General features: G+C 55.0%; 1 protein-coding gene across 1 annotated transcript; it reads right to left on the reverse strand.

The window, feature by feature from the left end:
* Nucleotides 1-574: 574 nt before the first annotated feature.
* Nucleotides 575-17,579, reverse strand: LOC139604261 (serine/threonine-protein kinase PAK 3-like). Its single transcript, XM_071455355.1, has 13 exons — nt 17,501-17,579; nt 16,521-16,558; nt 15,959-16,081; nt 14,535-14,550; nt 4,707-4,841; nt 3,962-4,025; nt 3,283-3,331; nt 2,861-2,973; nt 2,484-2,601; nt 1,628-1,727; nt 1,150-1,346; nt 916-1,053; nt 575-676 (listed from the first exon to the last, which is right to left on the reverse strand). The coding sequence occupies exons 1-13, from the start codon at nt 17,577-17,579 to the stop codon at nt 575-577; spliced, it is 1,272 nt and encodes a 423-aa protein (XP_071311456.1).
* Between the last annotated feature and the right edge of the window lie 494 nt (nt 17,580-18,073).

An 18,073-nucleotide genomic window follows, 5' to 3' on the forward strand; every position in this document is an offset into this window, starting at 1 on the left:
CCTCGCTACTTCTCCATCTTCTTCCTTCTGTCCTGCAGGTGGTCTGTTCAGGCTGACAGCTTGGAGCGCCTGCAGGCTCCAGTTCGGCTGCAGCCCAGCTTTTCCTCTCACAGCTTAATTCTTCTTATGACAATTCTTTCATTTCTACTTCAAAGATACCTCAGAGCTTGCCTAAATTAACAACACTCTATTCTAAGCTAAACAATCCTCTATTATCTAAGCTATCTACGTTGCATAGCCCTTCAATGTTGATCCCTATATCTCCTAATTCTTTTAAACTTTCATCTCTTTGAGAAAGAAAAAACAACAGAGCTTTAAATTGAACCTAGCACACACCTAACCAAACCTAACCTAACCAAACCTAACCTAACCTAACCTAATCTTACCTTACCTTACCTTACCTTACCTTACCTAACCTAACCAAACACCTAAACTGAGCAAATACGAAAAAAAAAAATCATATTTCCTATCTATGGCACAGCTCCTCTTAATACGCGGGGGATGGCTGGAGCTCTGCCCAAAGATGACACATCCCCTTTTCCCTCCTCTCGGCTGGCGGGGCATAAGGGCCTCCTCAGGCGCAGGTGTCTCCTCTCCAGTCTTCCTGCACTTGCTTGGCTGAGGTGATCAGAGCAGCCAGGCTGGAGGCAGGATCGCCGGAGGTAACAAAGGGATGCTGCCCAGAGGAAAAAGAACAAAGAAAGGAACTCTTACTTTCCAGGGTCCCATCCTCACGGGCTCAGGCAGGATTCCCTGGCTACCAGGAAGACACACAAAGAGCACCGAGGGCAGCATGTCCCCCTGCGCCTTCCTGTGCTGGCAGCTGCCTGCGCCACGTGGCCCACACTCCTCCTAGTGCCTTCATGCAGGTGTCCTCAGCTGACAGGGCTTTTTTGCCCCTTTGCTTTTTCTTACCTGCAGGAGTTCCTGGGCAGACCAGCGCCTGTCCTCGTCTGCCTGCAGGCAGCAGCGGAGGAAGTCGCGCAGGAGAGCCGAGTGGTGCCTGGGGTTCTGCAGTTTTGGGGGCCCGTTCCTTTCTATCAGTTCAAAAACCTACAGCACATGGATGCAAGAGGACACTGCACCTGCTCCTTTGCTAGCCACATCAGCTCTCTCCACACAGAGCCCTCTTGCTAAGCTGCACCTTACCCTGAGACGGGCTTCCCGCTCGTAAGGAGCTTCCCCTTCCACCATTTCCAGCCCCATGATGCCCAGGGACCAGATGTCCACTTTGGGGCCGTAGGCTTCTCCTCTCACCACCTCCGGTGCCATCCAGCTGGGAGTGCCGACGCTGGAGCTGCGCTTGCTGCGCTCAGGGCTGAGCTGAGCACAGAGGCCAAAGTCACCTGAGGCCAAAAACAAAGCCTGTCAAAGCCAGCTCCCACTGGCAAAGCGGCCAAAACCATTGCCCACTCCAAGCCTGACCAGGCCATGCTGAATCGAGCTGAAAAAGCAGCTGAGCTCTCCTTCCACGTGCCTGGAGCCAGGCAAAGAAGGCATCAGCCACTTCCACAACACCCTCACCATTCACGCACTGGCCAAGCGGCGCTTCTGCCCAAGTGGCAGTCACCGAAATGCAAGCGCACGGCAGGTGCTGCAAATGCTGCAGCCCAGCAGGGATACCCACCCAACTTGACAGATCCATCCATGCCCACAAGGACGTTGTTGCTTTTGATGTCTCTGTGGATGACTTGGCGGGAATGAAGGAAATGCAGTCCTTGCAGGCACTGAGAGAGAAAAAGGAGGGAGGGAAAGTTAACGTACAGGATGGGATTTCATCCCACCAGAAAGGAAAGAGCTCAACGGGATTGACGGCTTTCTCAGGGAATTGTGAGCGAGGGCACAGCATCATGGTGCTGTCACGAAGAAGAGCTTGCTGCTTCAACACTCTTGGAAGTTTTTTTCTCGATTCCAAGCGAAGGCATCCGGGCTCCCAAAAGTTCCGCCGGCCTTGGGTAGGAAGCGCGTCACCTTTGGCTGGGAGGCGGCACGGCAAAGATTTTTGGGGAAGCCTAGTGGCAGCAGAGGAGGAAGCAGCACCTTAGAGCTGTTCCAGAATCCGTCGCCATGCAGGCTGCAATGCTATCCTTTGCAGCTGAGGACGGCTCTTTGGCCTTAGCTGGAAATTCTGCCGCCTGCATGCTGCCTTCCCGTGGCAAGGAATGTAGGACAGACAGACAGGCTCCAGGCTAACATTCCCAGGCAAAGCTAAGAAGAGGAAGCAAGTGAACCCAAGCGAGTGAGCCAGCACCAGCGCCAGAGGACAGACAGGATGGAAGAGTGCAAGAACAGAGCCTGAGGAGTGCGGGGACAGTGGCAGGCAGTTCACTTCCCATGCTCGCTCTTCTCCTGTGTGTGGTGACAGCAGCAGCAGCAGCAGCAGCAAAAGAAAGGTGAGAGCAAGAAATCCCTGCTGTCCTTAACCTCCAGCTGGCAAGCAGCATCCTGGGCAGGCTTGGGGAAGCACAAGCGGGATCCCTCACCTCCCGACAGACAGCGCCTATCTGTCCTTCCTCCGGGTACACTGCGCTGAGCACATCAAACAAGGTGCCGCCGTCCATGAACTCCATGGCCAGCCAGAGCTCCGCATCCACCAGGTAGCTGAAAGAAGAAAACCACGGCATGGAGAGACAGCAATGGGCCCAGCCTCAGTCAGCCGAGGGCCCGAGCCAGGTTTTTGCAACTGCTCTCCAAACTACGTGTGCCACACGAGATTCATGATCACCAGCTCCACCTCCTGCCACGCTCTGGAGACCAGCAGAGAAATCACCACCAGCTCCCTTCTCTGCCCGTGACCAAAGGGCATCGTCTCTTCGGGCTTGCACTAGCTAAAGCTCCATTGACAGGAGAATACGCCAACCTGTCTAAGTAGGTAACGATATTGGGACTCCTGTTGTCCCTCATGGCCAGGATTTCATTGGCAGCCAGCTCCTCGGACATCTCCTCCTCAAGCGACATGATCTTGATTGCCACCTGAAATGACATTGGCCACCATTTACCTTGAGAAGACGCCCCCTGCTCGAGATCACAAGCAGCACGGAGCGAGTGCTGCTGCAATGAGGCAGCGGGCTGGGCCAAAGGGCCTTGTCACTAGACAGCAGAGCTTAGCAGAAGCACCAAAGGCCATCCCAAATGCATTCTGCCCCTGAGCCTAGAGTGTACTTCAGAGGAACAGCCTCTGCTGCAGACATGGAGCTGCCACCCAAACCTCCAGGCAGGGCTCACAGCAGCGGGGAAAGCGCTCCAGAGCTGCAAAATGGCATGGGGCTGTTGGCACTTTACCTGTTGTCCGCTGCTGGTGTCAAGGGCTTTATAAACAGCTCCAAAGCCCCTGGAAAGACAAAAGCAGCAGAAAGAGCCCTTTATCCCTTGGCACTGAAATCAAGCCGAGGCAGCAATCTCCCCAGGCTGCCTGCACGCCTTCCTTAGAAAATGCCTGGCTGCGGCGTCTCTTCGGCCAACAGCACGTCGGCCCGTGAGCCCTCTGCCCTGCGGGGCAGCCTGTCCAAGGGAACACTAAGGTGCAGCATGAAGACCGAGGGCCGCTGGAAATCTCCAAGGCGCACGCCCAGCCAGGTTATTTCCAAACCTAAGGGGAACAGTCCTCCTTGTGCGGGTGTGCATGCATGTGTGTGTCAAAAGAGTGAGAACAATGAGAGTCAGAAGACTGTCCTTGAGAATCTGACATTTCTTGAATGGCAAGGTGCTCTTTCAGGCCAGAAAGCTGCAGGGGCAGAGGGCTTCCCAGCTCCTGCTCCTCCTTGCTGCAAGCAAGACAATGCCAGCATCAACTTGTCTTTGATGAGGCCTTCGGATTGCTCTGCCCCAGCAGTCCAGGCAGGCGACAGGAGGTAAAGCCAGAGCCTGACCGTGATTGGAGCTTGCCTGACTTCACGCTTGATCTTGCACCAGCCAAAGACCTGGCCCACACTTTTGTAAAAGGAGCCGAGGCCACGCTTACCCTCGTCCCAGTTCTTCAAATGCCGTGTATTTGCTCATTGGCTGGCCCGGACTCACAATGCTCCCTGAAAGACAAAAGCAGCGCAGGGCGCTCACTCGCACACAGAGACGCCGCTCCCCACACCCTCCCAAAGGCAGCCCCGCTGCCGGCAGCTCTGGGCCCTTTGCGGTCCCCTGGCTTCCAGCTGCTGAGACCAGCAAGTGGGAGGGCCATCTTCTCCACCTTTCATCAGGTGGCCTTTCCAAGAAGGCCTTGATTTCTTTCAAGCGCAGCATCCCATGCCATAAGCCAAAATGATGAGACCTTAAGAAGAGGGCCCTAAGAGGTCACCAAGGGCCTTTGCAGCCTCTGCAGTCACAGCCACCATCACTGGCAGGTCCACTGCCAGGGCCACAAAGTGTCTGAGCCAGAGGAGGTGTAAGAACGGGAGCCCGAAAACAGCTGGGGCCAGAGAGCTCCCTGGGGCCTAGTCACTTGCTAGGTGCCAGCCTTCTGCTCAAGCAGAAACAATCTCTGCTTTTGTCTTTGGCACACAAGGCAGCCCAGGCAGAGCCAAGCCAGGCCCAGCCGCCCTCACAGGCAGCAGGAAGTCCCTGAGCGCTGCCGCGCTGCCTCAAAGCACAACAACGGCTTCTGCCGAGAGGCCTAAGCGCCTCTGGGAGCGAGGGGCAACTTCTGGCACAGCCTACACCCAGACACGCACACAACACACTGCTCTGGCAGACAAGAAATGCAGCCGACTTACTCAATGTCTTCCGGCCCTGCTCCTGCCTCATCTCGGGCTGCTGGGCTGCGCTGCTGCAGGAAGTGCCAGCAGCGGGGGGCGAGCTGGCTGCTGCAGGCCACGCTGGTCCAGCGGCACCAGGTTGAATTGCAGAGCCTGTGTTGAGCTGGGACCAGAAAGGATTGCCCGTCAGAAGGGTGCCTGGCACACATCATGCTCCGCCGAGTGCACGGCCAAAGCAAGGCCTTGGGAAGGTGCTGTCAGCCACCGCCAGGCCTCTCCAGCTGGGGCCTTTCCCATGTCCCCTTCTCAAAGGCAACTTTGGCAAAAGCCCAAAGGCTACTTGGATCCAGCCCCTCAGGGCCACCTCCATGCTCCATGTTTTCAGCTTTTCTGCAAGACACTGGCAACAAGGGATCCATGGGGCTGCCAAGATCCAGAAAGAGATCAGAGCAGTTCCCCAGAGCCTTGTTGCTTTCCTCCTCCTGTCTTTCCCTGGGCAATGAAATCAGCCCGCAGCTGGCATGCAGTGGTCTGCTCAGAAGCCCGCAGCATGGCCCTTCTCTGATCCTTCTCACGCATTGCCCCTGTCCATGGCAGCCTTTAGGGAGCGGCCCTTCGGAGACGCCTTCCTGCCCTGCCCAGACCCACGCGCCCTTCACAATGTAGGGCTGCCAAGGATTCTCCTCTGCAAAGGCTGCTCTGAGCGGCTGGAAGTGAAGCACAGCCTGAAGCTAATTAGTCCATGGAGAGGGCAGGTCCCTTCCAGGGGCCAGTGTCTGCCAGGTCCCCTGAGGCCGGCAACTGCGTCTTTGGGCCGCTCCGTCCGCTGACCACAGGCAGCCTGCACTGACAATGGGCACACGGGGCTGACTGCTACACTGAGAATCATTGAATGCTGCCTCCTGTCTGATGCCAGGAGACATTCTCGGGCCCTCTCAGCATCCCAGCTTAAATGCCAAACTTCAGACCCCATTGGCCAGGGCTCCCTGGCTTGCCTGAAGCAGCACTAGGTCCCGGCAGGCACACAGCCGCCAGCATCTTCAGCCACGAGCAACAAGGGCTGCTCCAAAACTGGAAGCCTGGCCCTGCACCAAAGGCAGTGCCAAGCTCACTGCCACTTACCGGCTCTGCAAGCTCAGGCTGTGCAGGGAGAGCAGCTGGAGGCTTGATGCTCTTTTGCTCCTCTTCAGCCTCTTCCTCAATGCCAGAGGCAGCCAGAGGAGCTGCTGACCCTGCTGTTGAGGCCTGCAGACAGACAGAAGTGAGACAGATGGGCAAAAGGCAATCCCTCAGGAGCTGCTTTCTGTTGAGCTGGGAAAGGACCCAGAAGAAGGGGAAATGGTAGACTTTGATACAAGTGGGACTCTGAGTCATGGAAAGCCCAGGAAGTTGGCTGAATGAGGTGCTACTCCCATCTTGCTGTGCATTTGAGCTTCCCTGCTGCCTAGAAGCAGCAAGATGCCTTGCAGCTGTCCCATTTGCCTTTCATCTCTTGAAAGGCTCTTCCCTGCAAAATCAGCAAACAGCCAGTGCTCCCTTTGCTACTGCTGATGCCACGGGGCACTTGGCCTTTCTTTCAGCCTCCCACGCTGGCACTCCACACTGGACCGCAAGAGGCCAAGCTGGCAGAATTGCCGCCCCATTGTCACACGCCAGCAACGTCCCAGCTTCCTTTGCCACTCACCAAAGGCCAGGCTTGCCTCCAGCCGCGTGTCAGGTGACCTGCAGCGAGCAAGGGAAAAGGAACCAGAGGCCCTTAGAAAAGTGCCTGTGCTGGCCACTCCCGCAGCACAAGGCAGTCCCAACACAGAGCATTTCCCTTTCCCAACAGGCCTCCAGGAGCAACAGCTCTTTCCCACAGCAGGCAAGAGAACAACAAGGACGCTAGAGTAGGCTCTGTCTACATTTGGGCCTCTTTTGCCAAGAGAGAAATAGAAAGACGCTGCTGGAAATGCCCCTTGCTCTTCAACACTCTGAGCTTCCCTTGTGCCCAACAGCTCAAGCAGCATTTTCCTCTTCTCTTTCCTGCATTTTAGATGTAGATTCTTTTAAAAGGCATGCCCTAAATCCCATGCCTTGGCTGAAGATGGTAGCCCAGCAAAGCTTCCCCAAAGGGCCCCTTCCCTGTGGCAGCTCCCTGCTGAAGCAGCCCAGGAACAGCTGCTGGGCTCAGCAGCAAACCCTCCCTGCACTGGACTTTGTGCTGCAGAGCCAAGGCAATCGCAGCCTTGGCACACCATCAAAGGGTCAAGTCACGCAGCCAAGGCCTCTAAGGGGCAATGTTGTAGCGAAAGGCGCTTTCCTTCGCTCCTGGAGAGAGCCACTGAGTTGCTAGCAGTACTTCTGAGCATCTCCCCTCCGAGTCTGCAATCAGCAGCTTGTCTTGCTTGAAGCAGCAAGCGCGGGAAATGACAGACTCCAGTGCCGCGCACTCTCTCGGGGAGGGAAGGCAACCGCTGCAGGTTGCAGGGCAAATACTCTGCACCCGCCCCCCAGTACACAGATGCCCCCTTTTTAGCTGATGCTGCTGGCAGGACATTGACCAAAGCGGTGGCATCTTCATGGCCATTTTGTTCCCAAATAAACCCGGTCACTGCTGCAGCATGAAGAGCAGAGTCAAGCAAAAGCCGGGTGATGCCAGCCCCAGGAGAAACCTTTACTTACGAGTCAGCTGGGTCAGGTAGTAGCCAGAATAGACAACAGAAAAGACCGTGCAAACCGTGGCACAGACCTGCCCGATCATTTTGGCAGCGCTGTGCGGGTTTGCACACTGGATGCCAGCCAAGGCAAAGACCAGACTCCTCTCGGGGTGCAGGCCGTCTGCTGAGAACTCCTTGAGCACAAGGATCCTCCTGCAGGGAGCCAGCAGAAGAGCCGCTCTGGACAAGCAGGCCTTGCGTGCACCGGGGCAACGCTGTGCTGACAGCACTGTGACGTGGCACCGCTCCCCTGACCTCACAATAGCAGCTGTTCTATGGCTTCCTTGTGCCCAGCAAGGCAACCTTCTGTACAGCTGATGCAAAAGAAAAGCCTGGGAAGTTCTCCTCACTCATAAAGCAGCAGAAAATGTCCTCCCAGTCCATAAGGCAGTGCTCAAGGCATCCCAGGGGAACTCAGAAAATGGGCCAACCCAAGCGGCATCCAAGGAATCCAAGCAAACGCGCCTTTTGGTCCCAAAAGCTTTGACTGAAAGCAAAAGTCTGCTTCTTCTAGGTGGCATGCTAGCTGGTTCTGAAAAGTCTCACTTCTTCAATGCCATTTAGGGGGGAAAAGAAGCAAAGATAATAAATTTCCAGGAGTATTTTAGGCTGCAGTCACTTCTCAAGCACGCGGGTGCGTGCTGACCTATGGAGGGGCTTGACAGCTGGCCTGCAAGCAAAGCTGAGTTCATAGAAGACATCCCAATTGATGGGTTTTCAGTGTATCCATAGCAAGGAAGAAGACAAGGCCGTCAGCATGGAAACCGATTAGAAAAGAGAGATGAAATTTTCGTAAGCTAGACTAGTGCCTAAGTAGATGTGTATACTTGCCTTATAAATTTCTGTAAAACTTTTGCCAATTCTATTGACGTTAATTGCCTTGCACCAATGGATATAAGAAGTTCTTGTGGTGTAGTCAGTGACTTAAGATCACGCTTTGTTAAGAGTGTATAAGCTGGAGAACAGGCAGAATAAAGAAAACTTTTTTCTTCTTGGACCCTGATCACGTGTGTATGCCACGTCCGGCCTAATGGTGACAGTTGCCCATCTCTGGGTCAAGAGACAAGTATTGTCTGACAGGTAGCTTGTCAACAAACTGAGAAAGAATTGAGTACCTGGGCATGCAGATTTCTGAAGGGAGGAAAGAAAAGTGTTGACAAGAATAAGCCTAAGTTTTAAACGCCTGAAAGAGTCAAAAATAACACGTTGTGGGATATTGTACCAGATGTTCCACAGAGTTAAAACCAACCACAACTCATTAGTATCTGGACTTCCTTGCCCACTATGCTTAGAAATGTTGCTTGAAGGCACTTTGTATCTAAAAATCCAGTTCCTGTAGATGACTGTAGATGTAGATCAAAATCCTACCAAGAACTCCGTGTCAAAACCAGCAAGAGTGAGACTTTTGTCCTTGGCAGTAGCTTCCAGGTGCTCCTGGAAATCGCCAGGCCTAGACACAAAGATGTGTATTCAGCGGAGGGAGAGAAGCCTTATGCTTAGCTCTAACTGCGACCTTTGCTAGCAGATCTTACTAGCAGGTAATAAATTCCATTTGTTCTGCTCTTAGCCAGAGCCAAGAGGGGAATCAAAGTCTAGATCACAGGAGAAGATCACAGGAGCTTCAGCTTTTCCAGAGGAGGGAAAATACAAAGGCTAGTAAATTTGCGCTGGGTTGACAGGGGTTTTTTACAGATCCATAGACAAGTGATGAAGCTTAAAAGATGACAGCAGAGGAAAATCAACAGATATGCTGAAACTGAGTGAAGAGGAAGGAGACTTCAAATTAACTGAAAAGCTGCAGCGAAAGCTTCTCTACTTTTTGCAGTTGCTTCAAGTTCAAAATGACAAACTCTAGCAGCACTTCCAACTTATTGTTCTTAATTCTAGAATAAAGACAATCAAAACTGTGTACTCCTGCTTAGAGTATGAAGTAAAGCACAGGAAGGCATTAGAGAAAGAAAAATTGTGTTTAGAAAGCTGAGGCAGCCTTAGGGCTAGGAGGAATGGGGAGGCGTGGAAATCAGGCCTGTGGGCACCAGTCAGGGAGCATCCAGTCCCTGAGCGGTCCCTCACAGTGGGTATCCCTGCAGATGGAGTCCAAATGGAGCCACAGCTCGGTGGGAAAAGTGCCGGGCTGGTGAGCCGTGCTTAGCAGGGGCTCCTGCATCAAATTGCTCCCTGACAGGTGCGGTATGCTCTGTGTGTGTGTGTGCCCAACAGCTGGCAAGAGCCGGCTGGCCCAGATGTGGGAAAAGGCCAAGGAGGCAGCAGAGTGGCAATGGGGCTGTGCAGGAGGCCCTGGTGGTTGCACACAGCCGTGGGGGATCAGGCTGGCCCAGATGGTCCCGGGGGCTCTGGGCTGAAAAGGGGGGAAAAGAGAAGCCGGGAGGAAGGGCCAGATGCCGCTATGAGAATGCCATTCCATCCCATAGGTGACATAGTGAGAGGAGGCTGGGAACAAAATGGTCATTCCCGCTGATCACCCTGACATCTTCACGACAAGAGGCCCAGAAAGGAGTGCACATCTGCCTCCTGGTGTTGTCCTGAATGGGAGCTCATTACCTGGCGTTCATTACCCGCAAGTCTGGCAGCTTCCCGCGGGCATTCCACGCTTCAGGCAAGCAAAGCTGCTTACCTCACTATGTTCTTTGGGCCTCTGAAGGGGACCGTCCACTTAGCTACAGCCTGGCAAGGAAGGGAGTCTTACAACACTCTGGATATTTTAGACTTTTATTCTCACTCGGGCTGAAACAAAGGATCCCCTCGCTACTTCTCCATCTTCATCCTTCTGTCCTGCAGGTGGCCTGTTCAGGCTGACAGCTTGGAGCGCCTGCAGGCTCCAGTTTGGCTGCAGCCCAGCTTTTCCTCTCACAGCTTAATTCTTCTTATGACAATTCTTTCATTTCTACTTCAAAGATACCTCAGAGCTTGCCTAAATTAACAACACTCTATTCTAAGCTAAACAATCCTCTATTATCTAAGCTATCTATGTTCCATAGCCCTTCAATGTTGATCCCTATATCTCCTAATTCTTTTAAACTTTCATCTCTTTGAGAAAGAAAAAACAACAGAGCTTTAAATTGAACCTAGCACACACCTAACCAAACCTAACCTAACCAAACCTAACCTAACCTAACCTAACCTAACCTTACCTTACCTTACCTTACCTTACCTTACCTTACCTAACCTAACCAAACACCTAAACTGAGCAAATACGAAAAAAAAAAAATCATATTTCCTATCTATGGCACAGCTCCTCTTAATACGCGGGGGATGGCTGGAGCTCTGCCCAAAGATGACACATCCCCTTTTCCCTCCTCTCGGCTGGCGGGGCATAAGGGCCTCCTCAGGCGCAGGTGTCTCCTCTCCAGTCTTCCTGCACTTGCTTGGCTGAGGTGATCAGAGCAGCCAGGCTGGAGGCAGGATTGCCGGAGGTAACAAAGGGATGCTGCCCAGAGGAAAAAGAACAAAGAAAGGAACTCTTACTTTCCAGGGTCCCATCCTCACGGGCTCAGGCAGGATTCCCTGGCTACCAGGAAGACACACAAAGAGCACCGAGGGCAGCATGTCCCCCTGCGCCTTCCTGTGCTGGCAGCTGCCTGCGCCACGTGGCCCACACTCCTCCTCATGCCTTCATGCAGGTGTCCTCAGCTGACAGGGCTTTTTGCCCCTTTGCTTTTTCTTACCTGCAGGAGTTCCTGGGCAGACCAGCGCCTGTCCTCGTCTGCCTGCAGGCAGCAGCGGAGGAAGTCGCGCAGGAGAGCCGAGTGGTGCCTGGGGTTCTGCAGTTTTGGGGGCCCGTTCCTTTCTATCAGTTCAAAAACCTACAGCACATGGATGCAAGAGGACACTGCACCTGCTCCTTTGCTAGCCACATCAGCTCTCTCCACACAGAGCCCTCTTGCTAAGCTGCACCTTACCCTGAGACGGGCTTCCCGCTCGTAAGGAGCTTCCCCTTCCACCATTTCCAGCCCCATGATGCCCAGGGACCAGATGTCCACTTTGGGGCCGTAGGCTTCTCCTCTCACCACCTCCGGTGCCATCCAGCTGGGAGTGCCGACGCTGGAGCTGCGCTTGCTGCGCTCAGGGCTGAGCTGAGCACAGAGGCCAAAGTCACCTGAGGCCAAAAACAAAGCCTGTCAAAGCCAGCTCCCACTGGCAAAGCGGCCAAAACCATTGCCCACTCCAAGCCTGACCAGGCCATGCTGAATCGAGCTGAAAAAGCAGCTGAGCTCTCCTTCCACGTGCCTGGAGCCAGGCAAAGAAGGCATCAGCCACTTCCACAACACCCTCACCATTCACGCACTGGCCAAGCGGCGCTTCTGCCCAAGTGGCAGTCACCGAAATGCAAGCGCACGGCAGGTGCTGCAAATGCTGCAGCCCAGCAGGGATACCCACCCAACTTGACAGATCCATCCATGCCCACAAGGACGTTGTTGCTTTTGATGTCTCTGTGGATGACTTGGCGGGAATGAAGGAAATGCAGTCCTTGCAGGCACTGAGAGAGAAAAAGGAGGGAGGGAAAGTTAACGTACAGGATGGGATTTCATCCCACCAGAAAGGAAAGAGCTCAACGGGATTGACGGCTTTCTCAGGGAATTGTGAGCGAGGGCACAGCATCATGGTGCTGTCACGAAGAAGAGCTTGCTGCTTCAACACTCTTGGAAGTTTTTTTCTCGATTCCAAGCGAAGGCATCTGGGCTCCCAAAAGTTCCGCCGGCCTTGGGTAGGAAGCGCGTCACCTTTGGCTGGGAGGCGGCACGGCAAAGATTTTTGGGGAAGCCTAGTGGCAGCAGAGGAGGAAGCAGCACCTTAGAGCTGTTCCAGAATCCGTCGCCATGCGGGCTGCAATGCTATCCTTTGCAGCTGAGGACGGCTCTTTGGCCTTAGCTGGAAATTCTGCCGCCTGCATGCTGCCTTCCCGTGGCAAGGAATGTAGGACAGACAGACAGGCTCCAGGCTAACATTCCCAGGCAAAGCTAAGAAGAGGAAGCAAGTGAACCCAAGCGAGTGAGCCAGCACCAGCGCCAGAGGACAGACAGGATGGAAGAGTGCAAGAACAGAGCCTGAGGAGTGCGGGGACAGTGGCAGGCAGTTCACTTCCCATGCTCGCTCTTCTCCTGTGTGTGGTGACAGCAGCAGCAGCAGCAGCAGCAAAAGAAAGGTGAGAGCAAGAAATCCCGGCTGTCCTTAACCTCCAGCTGGCAAGCAGCATCCTGGGCAGGCTTGGGGAAGCACAAGCGGGATCCCTCACCTCCCGACAGACAGCGCCTATCTGTCCTTCCTCCGGGTACACTGCGCTGAGCACATCAAACAAGGTGCCGCCGTCCATGAACTCCATGGCCAGCCAGAGCTCCGCATCCACCAGGTAGCTGAAAGAAGAAAACCACGGCATGGAGAGACAGCAATGGGCCCAGCCTCAGTCAGCCGAGGGCCCGAGCCAGGTTTTTGCAACTGCTCTCCAAACTACGTGTGCCACACGAGATTCATGATCACCAGCTCCACCTCCTGCCACGCTCTGGAGACCAGCAGAGAAATCACCACCAGCTCCCTTCTCTGCCCGTGACCAAAGGGCATCGTCTCTTCGGGCTTGCACTAGCTAAAGCTCCATTGACAGGAGAATACGCCAACCTGTCTAAGTAGGTAACGATATTGGGACTCCTGTTGTCCCTCATGGCCAGGATTTCATTGGCAGCCAGCTCCTCGGACATCTCCTCCTCAAGCGACATGATCTTGATTGCCACCTGAAATGACATTGGCCACCATTTACCTTGAGAAGACGCCCCCTGCTCGAGATCACAAGCAGCACGGAGCGAGTGCTGCTGCAATGAGGCAGCGGGCTGGGCCAAAGGGCCTTGTCACTAGACAGCAGAGCTTAGCAGAAGCACCAAAGGCCATCCCAAATGCATTCTGCCCCCTGAGCCTAGAGTGTACTTCAGAGGAACAGCCTCTGCTGCAGACATGGAGCTGCCACCCAAACCTCCAGGCAGGGCTCACAGCAGCGGAGAGCTGCAAAATGGCATGGGGCTGTTGGCACTTTACCTGTTGTCCGCTGCTGGTGTCAAGGGCTTTATAAACAGCTCCAAAGCCCCTGGAAAGACAAAAGCAGCAGAAAGAGCCCTTTATCCCTTGGCACTGAAATCAAGCCTAGGCAGCAGATCTCCCCAGGCTGCCTGCACGCCTTCCTTAGAAAATGCCTGGCTGCGGCGTCTCTTCGGCCAACAGCACGTCGGCCCGTGAGCCCTCTGCCCTGCGGGGCAGCCTGTCCAAGGGAACACTAAGGTGCAGCATGAAGACCGAGGGCCGCTGGAAATCTCCAAGGCGCACGCCCAGCCAGGTTATTTCCAAACCTAAGGGGAACAGTCCTCCTTGTGCGGGTGTGCATGCATGTGTGTGTCAAAAGAGTGAGAACAATGAGAGTCAGAAGACTGTCCTTGAGAATCTGACATTTCTTGAATGGCAAGGTGCTCTTTCAGGCCAGAAAGCTGCAGGGGCAGAGGGCTTCCCAGCTCCTGCTCCTCCTTGCTGCAAGCAAGACAATGCCAGCATCAACTTGTCTTTGATGAGGCCTTCGGATTGCTCTGCCCCAGCAGTCCAGGCAGGCGACAGGAGGTAAAGCCAGAGCCTGACCGTGATTGGAGCTTGCCTGACTTCACGCTTGATCTTGCACCAGCCAAAGACCTGGCCCACACTTTTGTAAAAGGAGCCGAGGCCACGCTTACCCTCGTCCCAGTTCTTCAAATGCCGTGTATTTGCTCATTGGCTGGCCCGGACTCACAATGCTCCCTGAAAGACAAAAGCAGCGCAGGGCGCTCACTCGCACACAGAGACGCCGCTCCCCACACCCTCCCAAAGGCAGCCCCGCTGCCGGCAGCTCTGGGCCCTTTGCGGTCCCCTGGCTTCCAGCTGCTGAGACCAGCAAGTGGGAGGGCCATCTTCTCCACCTTTCATCAGGTGGCCTTTCCAAGAAGGCCTTGATTTCTTTCAAGCGCAGCATCCCATGCCATAAGCCAAAATGATGAGACCTTAAGAAGAGGGCCCTAAGAGGTCACCAAGGGCCTTTGCAGCCTCTGCAGTCACAGCCACCATCACTGGCAGGTCCACTGCCAGGGCCACAAAGTGTCTGAGCCAGAGGAGGTGTAAGAACGGGAGCCCGAAAACAGCTGGGGCCAGAGAGCTCCCTGGGGCCTAGTCACTTGCTAGGTGCCAGCCTTCTGCTCAAGCAGAAACAATCTCTGCTTTTGTCTTTGGCACACAAGGCAGCCCAGGCAGAGCCAAGCCAGGCCCAGCCGCCCTCACAGGCAGCAGGAAGTCCCTGAGCGCTGCCGCGCTGCCTCAAAGCACAACAACGGCTTCTGCCGAGAGGCCTAAGCGCCTCTGGGAGCGAGGGGCAACTTCTGGCACAGCCTACACCCAGACACGCACACAACACACTGCTCTGGCAGACAAGAAATGCAGCCGACTTACTCAATGTCTTCCGGCCCTGCTCCTGCCTCATCTCGGGCTGCTGGGCTGCGCTGCTGCAGGAAGTGCCAGCAGCGGGGGGCGAGCTGGCTGCTGCAGGCCACGCTGGTCCAGCGGCACCAGGTTGAATTGCAGAGCCTGTGTTGAGCTGGGACCAGAAAGGATTGCCCGTCAGAAGGGTGCCTGGCACACATCATGCTCCGCCGAGTGCACGGCCAAAGCAAGGCCTTGGGAAGGTGCTGTCAGCCACCGCCAGGCCTCTCCAGCTGGGGCCTTTCCCATGTCCCCTTCTCAAAGGCAACTTTGGCAAAAGCCCAAAGGCTACTTGGATCCAGCCCCTCAGGGCCACCTCCATGCTCCATGTTTTCAGCTTTTCTGCAAGACACTGGCAACAAGGGATCCATGGGGCTGCCAAGATCCAGAAAGAGATCAGAGCAGTTCCCCAGAGCCTTGTTGCTTTCCTCCTCCTGTCTTTCCCTGGGCAATGAAATCAGCCCGCAGCTGGCATGCAGTGGTCTGCTCAGAAGCCCGCAGCATGGCCCTTCTCTGATCCTTCTCACGCATTGCCCCTGTCCATGGCAGCCTTTAGGGAGCGGCCCTTCGGAGACGCCTTCCTGCCCTGCCCAGACCCACGCGCCCTTCACAATGTAGGGCTGCCAAGGATTCTCCTCTGCAAAGGCTGCTCTGAGCGGCTGGAAGTGAAGCACAGCCTGAAGCTAATTAGTCCATGGAGAGGGCAGGTCCCTTCCAGGGGCCAGTGTCTGCCAGGTCCCCTGAGGCCGGCAACTGCGTCTTTGGGCCGCTCCGTCCGCTGACCACAGGCAGCCTGCACTGACAATGGGCACACGGGGCTGACTGCTACACTGAGAATCATTGAATGCTGCCTCCTGTCTGATGCCAGGAGACATTCTCGGGCCCTCTCAGCATCCCAGCTTAAATGCCAAACTTCAGACCCCATTGGCCAGGGCTCCCTGGCTTGCCTGAAGCAGCACTAGGTCCCGGCAGGCACACAGCCGCCAGCATCTTCAGCCACGAGCAACAAGGGCTGCTCCAAAACTGGAAGCCTGGCCCTGCACCAAAGGCAGTGCCAAGCTCACTGCCACTTACCGGCTCTGCAAGCTCAGGCTGTGCAGGGAGAGCAGCTGGAGGCTTGATGCTCTTTTGCTCCTCTTCAGCCTCTTCCTCAATGCCAGAGGCAGCCAGAGGAGCTGCTGACCCTGCTGTTGAGGCCTGCAGACAGACAGAAGTGAGACAGATGGGCAAAAGGCAATCCCTCAGGAGCTGCTTTCTGTTGAGCTGGGAAAGGACCCAGAAGAAGGGGAAATGGTAGACTTTGATACAAGTGGGACTCTGAGTCATGGAAAGCCCAGGAAGTTGGCTGAATGAGGTGCTACTCCCATCTTGCTGTGCATTTGAGCTTCCCTGCTGCCTAGAAGCAGCAAGATGCCTTGCAGCTGTCCCATTTGCCTTTCATCTCTTGAAAGGCTCTTCCCTGCAAAATCAGCAAACAGCCAGTGCTCCCTTTGCTACTGCTGATGCCACGGGGCACTTGGCCTTTCTTTCAGCCTCCCACGCTGGCACTCCACACTGGACTGCAAGAGGCCAAGCTGGCAGAATTGCCGCCCCATTGTCACACGCCAGCAACATCCCAGCTTCCTTTGCCACTCACCAAAGGCCAGGCTTGCCTCCAGCCGCGTGTCAGGTGACCTGCAGCGAGCAAGGGAAAAGGAACCAGAGGCCCTTAGAAAAGTGCCTGTGCTGGCCACTCCCGCAGCACAAGGCAGTCCCAACACAGAGCATTTCCCTTTCCCAACAGGCCTCCAGGAGCAACAGCTCTTTCCCACAGCAGGCAAGAGAACAACAAGGACGCTAGAGTAGGCTCTGTCTACATTTGGGCCTCTTTTGCCAAGAGAGAAATAGAAAGACGCTGCTGGAAATGCCCCTTGCTCTTCAACACTCTGAGCTTCCCTTGTGCCCAACAGCTCAAGCAGCATTTTCCTCTTCTCTTTCCTGCATTTTAGATGTAGATTCTTTTAAAAGGCATGCCCTAAATCCCATGCCTTGGCTGAAGATGGTAGCCCAGCAAAGCTTCCCCAAAGGGCCCCTTCCCTGTGGCAGCTCCCTGCTGAAGCAGCCCAGGAACAGCTGCTGGGCTCAGCAGCAAACCCTCCCTGCACTGGACTTTGTGCTGCAGAGCCAAGGCAATCGCAGCCTTGGCACACCATCAAAGGGTCAAGTCACGCAGCCAAGGCCTCTAAGGGGCAATGTTGTAGCGAAAGGCGCTTTCCTTCGCTCCTGGAGAGAGCCACTGAGTTGCTAGCAGTACTTCTGAGCATCTCCCCTCCGAGTCTGCAATCAGCAGCTTGTCTTGCTTGAAGCAGCAAGCGCGGGAAATGACAGACTCCAGTGCCGCGCACTCTCTCGGGGAGGGAAGGCAACCGCTGCAGGTTGCAGGGCAAATACTCTGCACCCGCCCCCCAGTACACAGATGCCCCCTTTTTAGCTGATGCTGCTGGCAGGACATTGACCAAAGCGGTGGCATCTTCATGGCCATTTTGTTCCCAAATAAACCCGGTCACTGCTGCGGCATGAAGAGCAGAGTCAAGCAAAAGCCGGGTGATGCCAGCCCCAGGAGAAACCTTTACTTACGAGTCAGCTGGGTCAGGTAGTAGCCAGAATAGACAACAGAAAAGACCGTGCAAACCGTGGCACAGACCTGCCCGATCATTTTGGCAGCGCTGTGCGGGTTTGCACACTGGATGCCAGCCAAGGCAAAGACCAGACTCCTCTCGGGGTGCAGGCCGTCTGCTGAGAACTCCTTGAGCACAAGGATCCTCCTGCAGGGAGCCAGCAGAAGAGCCGCTCTGGACAAGCAGGCCTTGCGTGCCCCGGGGCAACGCTGTGCTGACAGCACTGTGACGTGGCACCGCTCCCTTGACCTCACAATAGCAGCTGTTCTATGGCTTCCTTGTGCCCAGCAAGGCAACCTTCTGTACAGCTGATGCAAAAGAAAAGCCTGGGAAGTTCTCCTCACTCATAAAGCAGCAGAAAATGTCCTCCCAGTCCATAAGGCAGTGCTCAAGGCATCCCAGGGGAACTCAGAAAATGGGCCAACCCAAGCGGCATCCAAGGAATCCAAGCAAACGCGCCTTTTGGTCCCAAAAGCTTTGACTGAAAGCAAAAGTCTGCTTCTTCTAGGTGGCATGCTAGCTGGTTCTGAAA

The sequence above is a fragment of the Agelaius tricolor genome, unplaced genomic scaffold (genome assembly GCF_023055355.1).
Source record: "Agelaius tricolor isolate 1412-34295 unplaced genomic scaffold, bAgeTri1.0.p SCAF_48, whole genome shotgun sequence".
NCBI classification, from domain to species: domain Eukaryota; kingdom Metazoa; phylum Chordata; class Aves; order Passeriformes; family Icteridae; genus Agelaius; species Agelaius tricolor.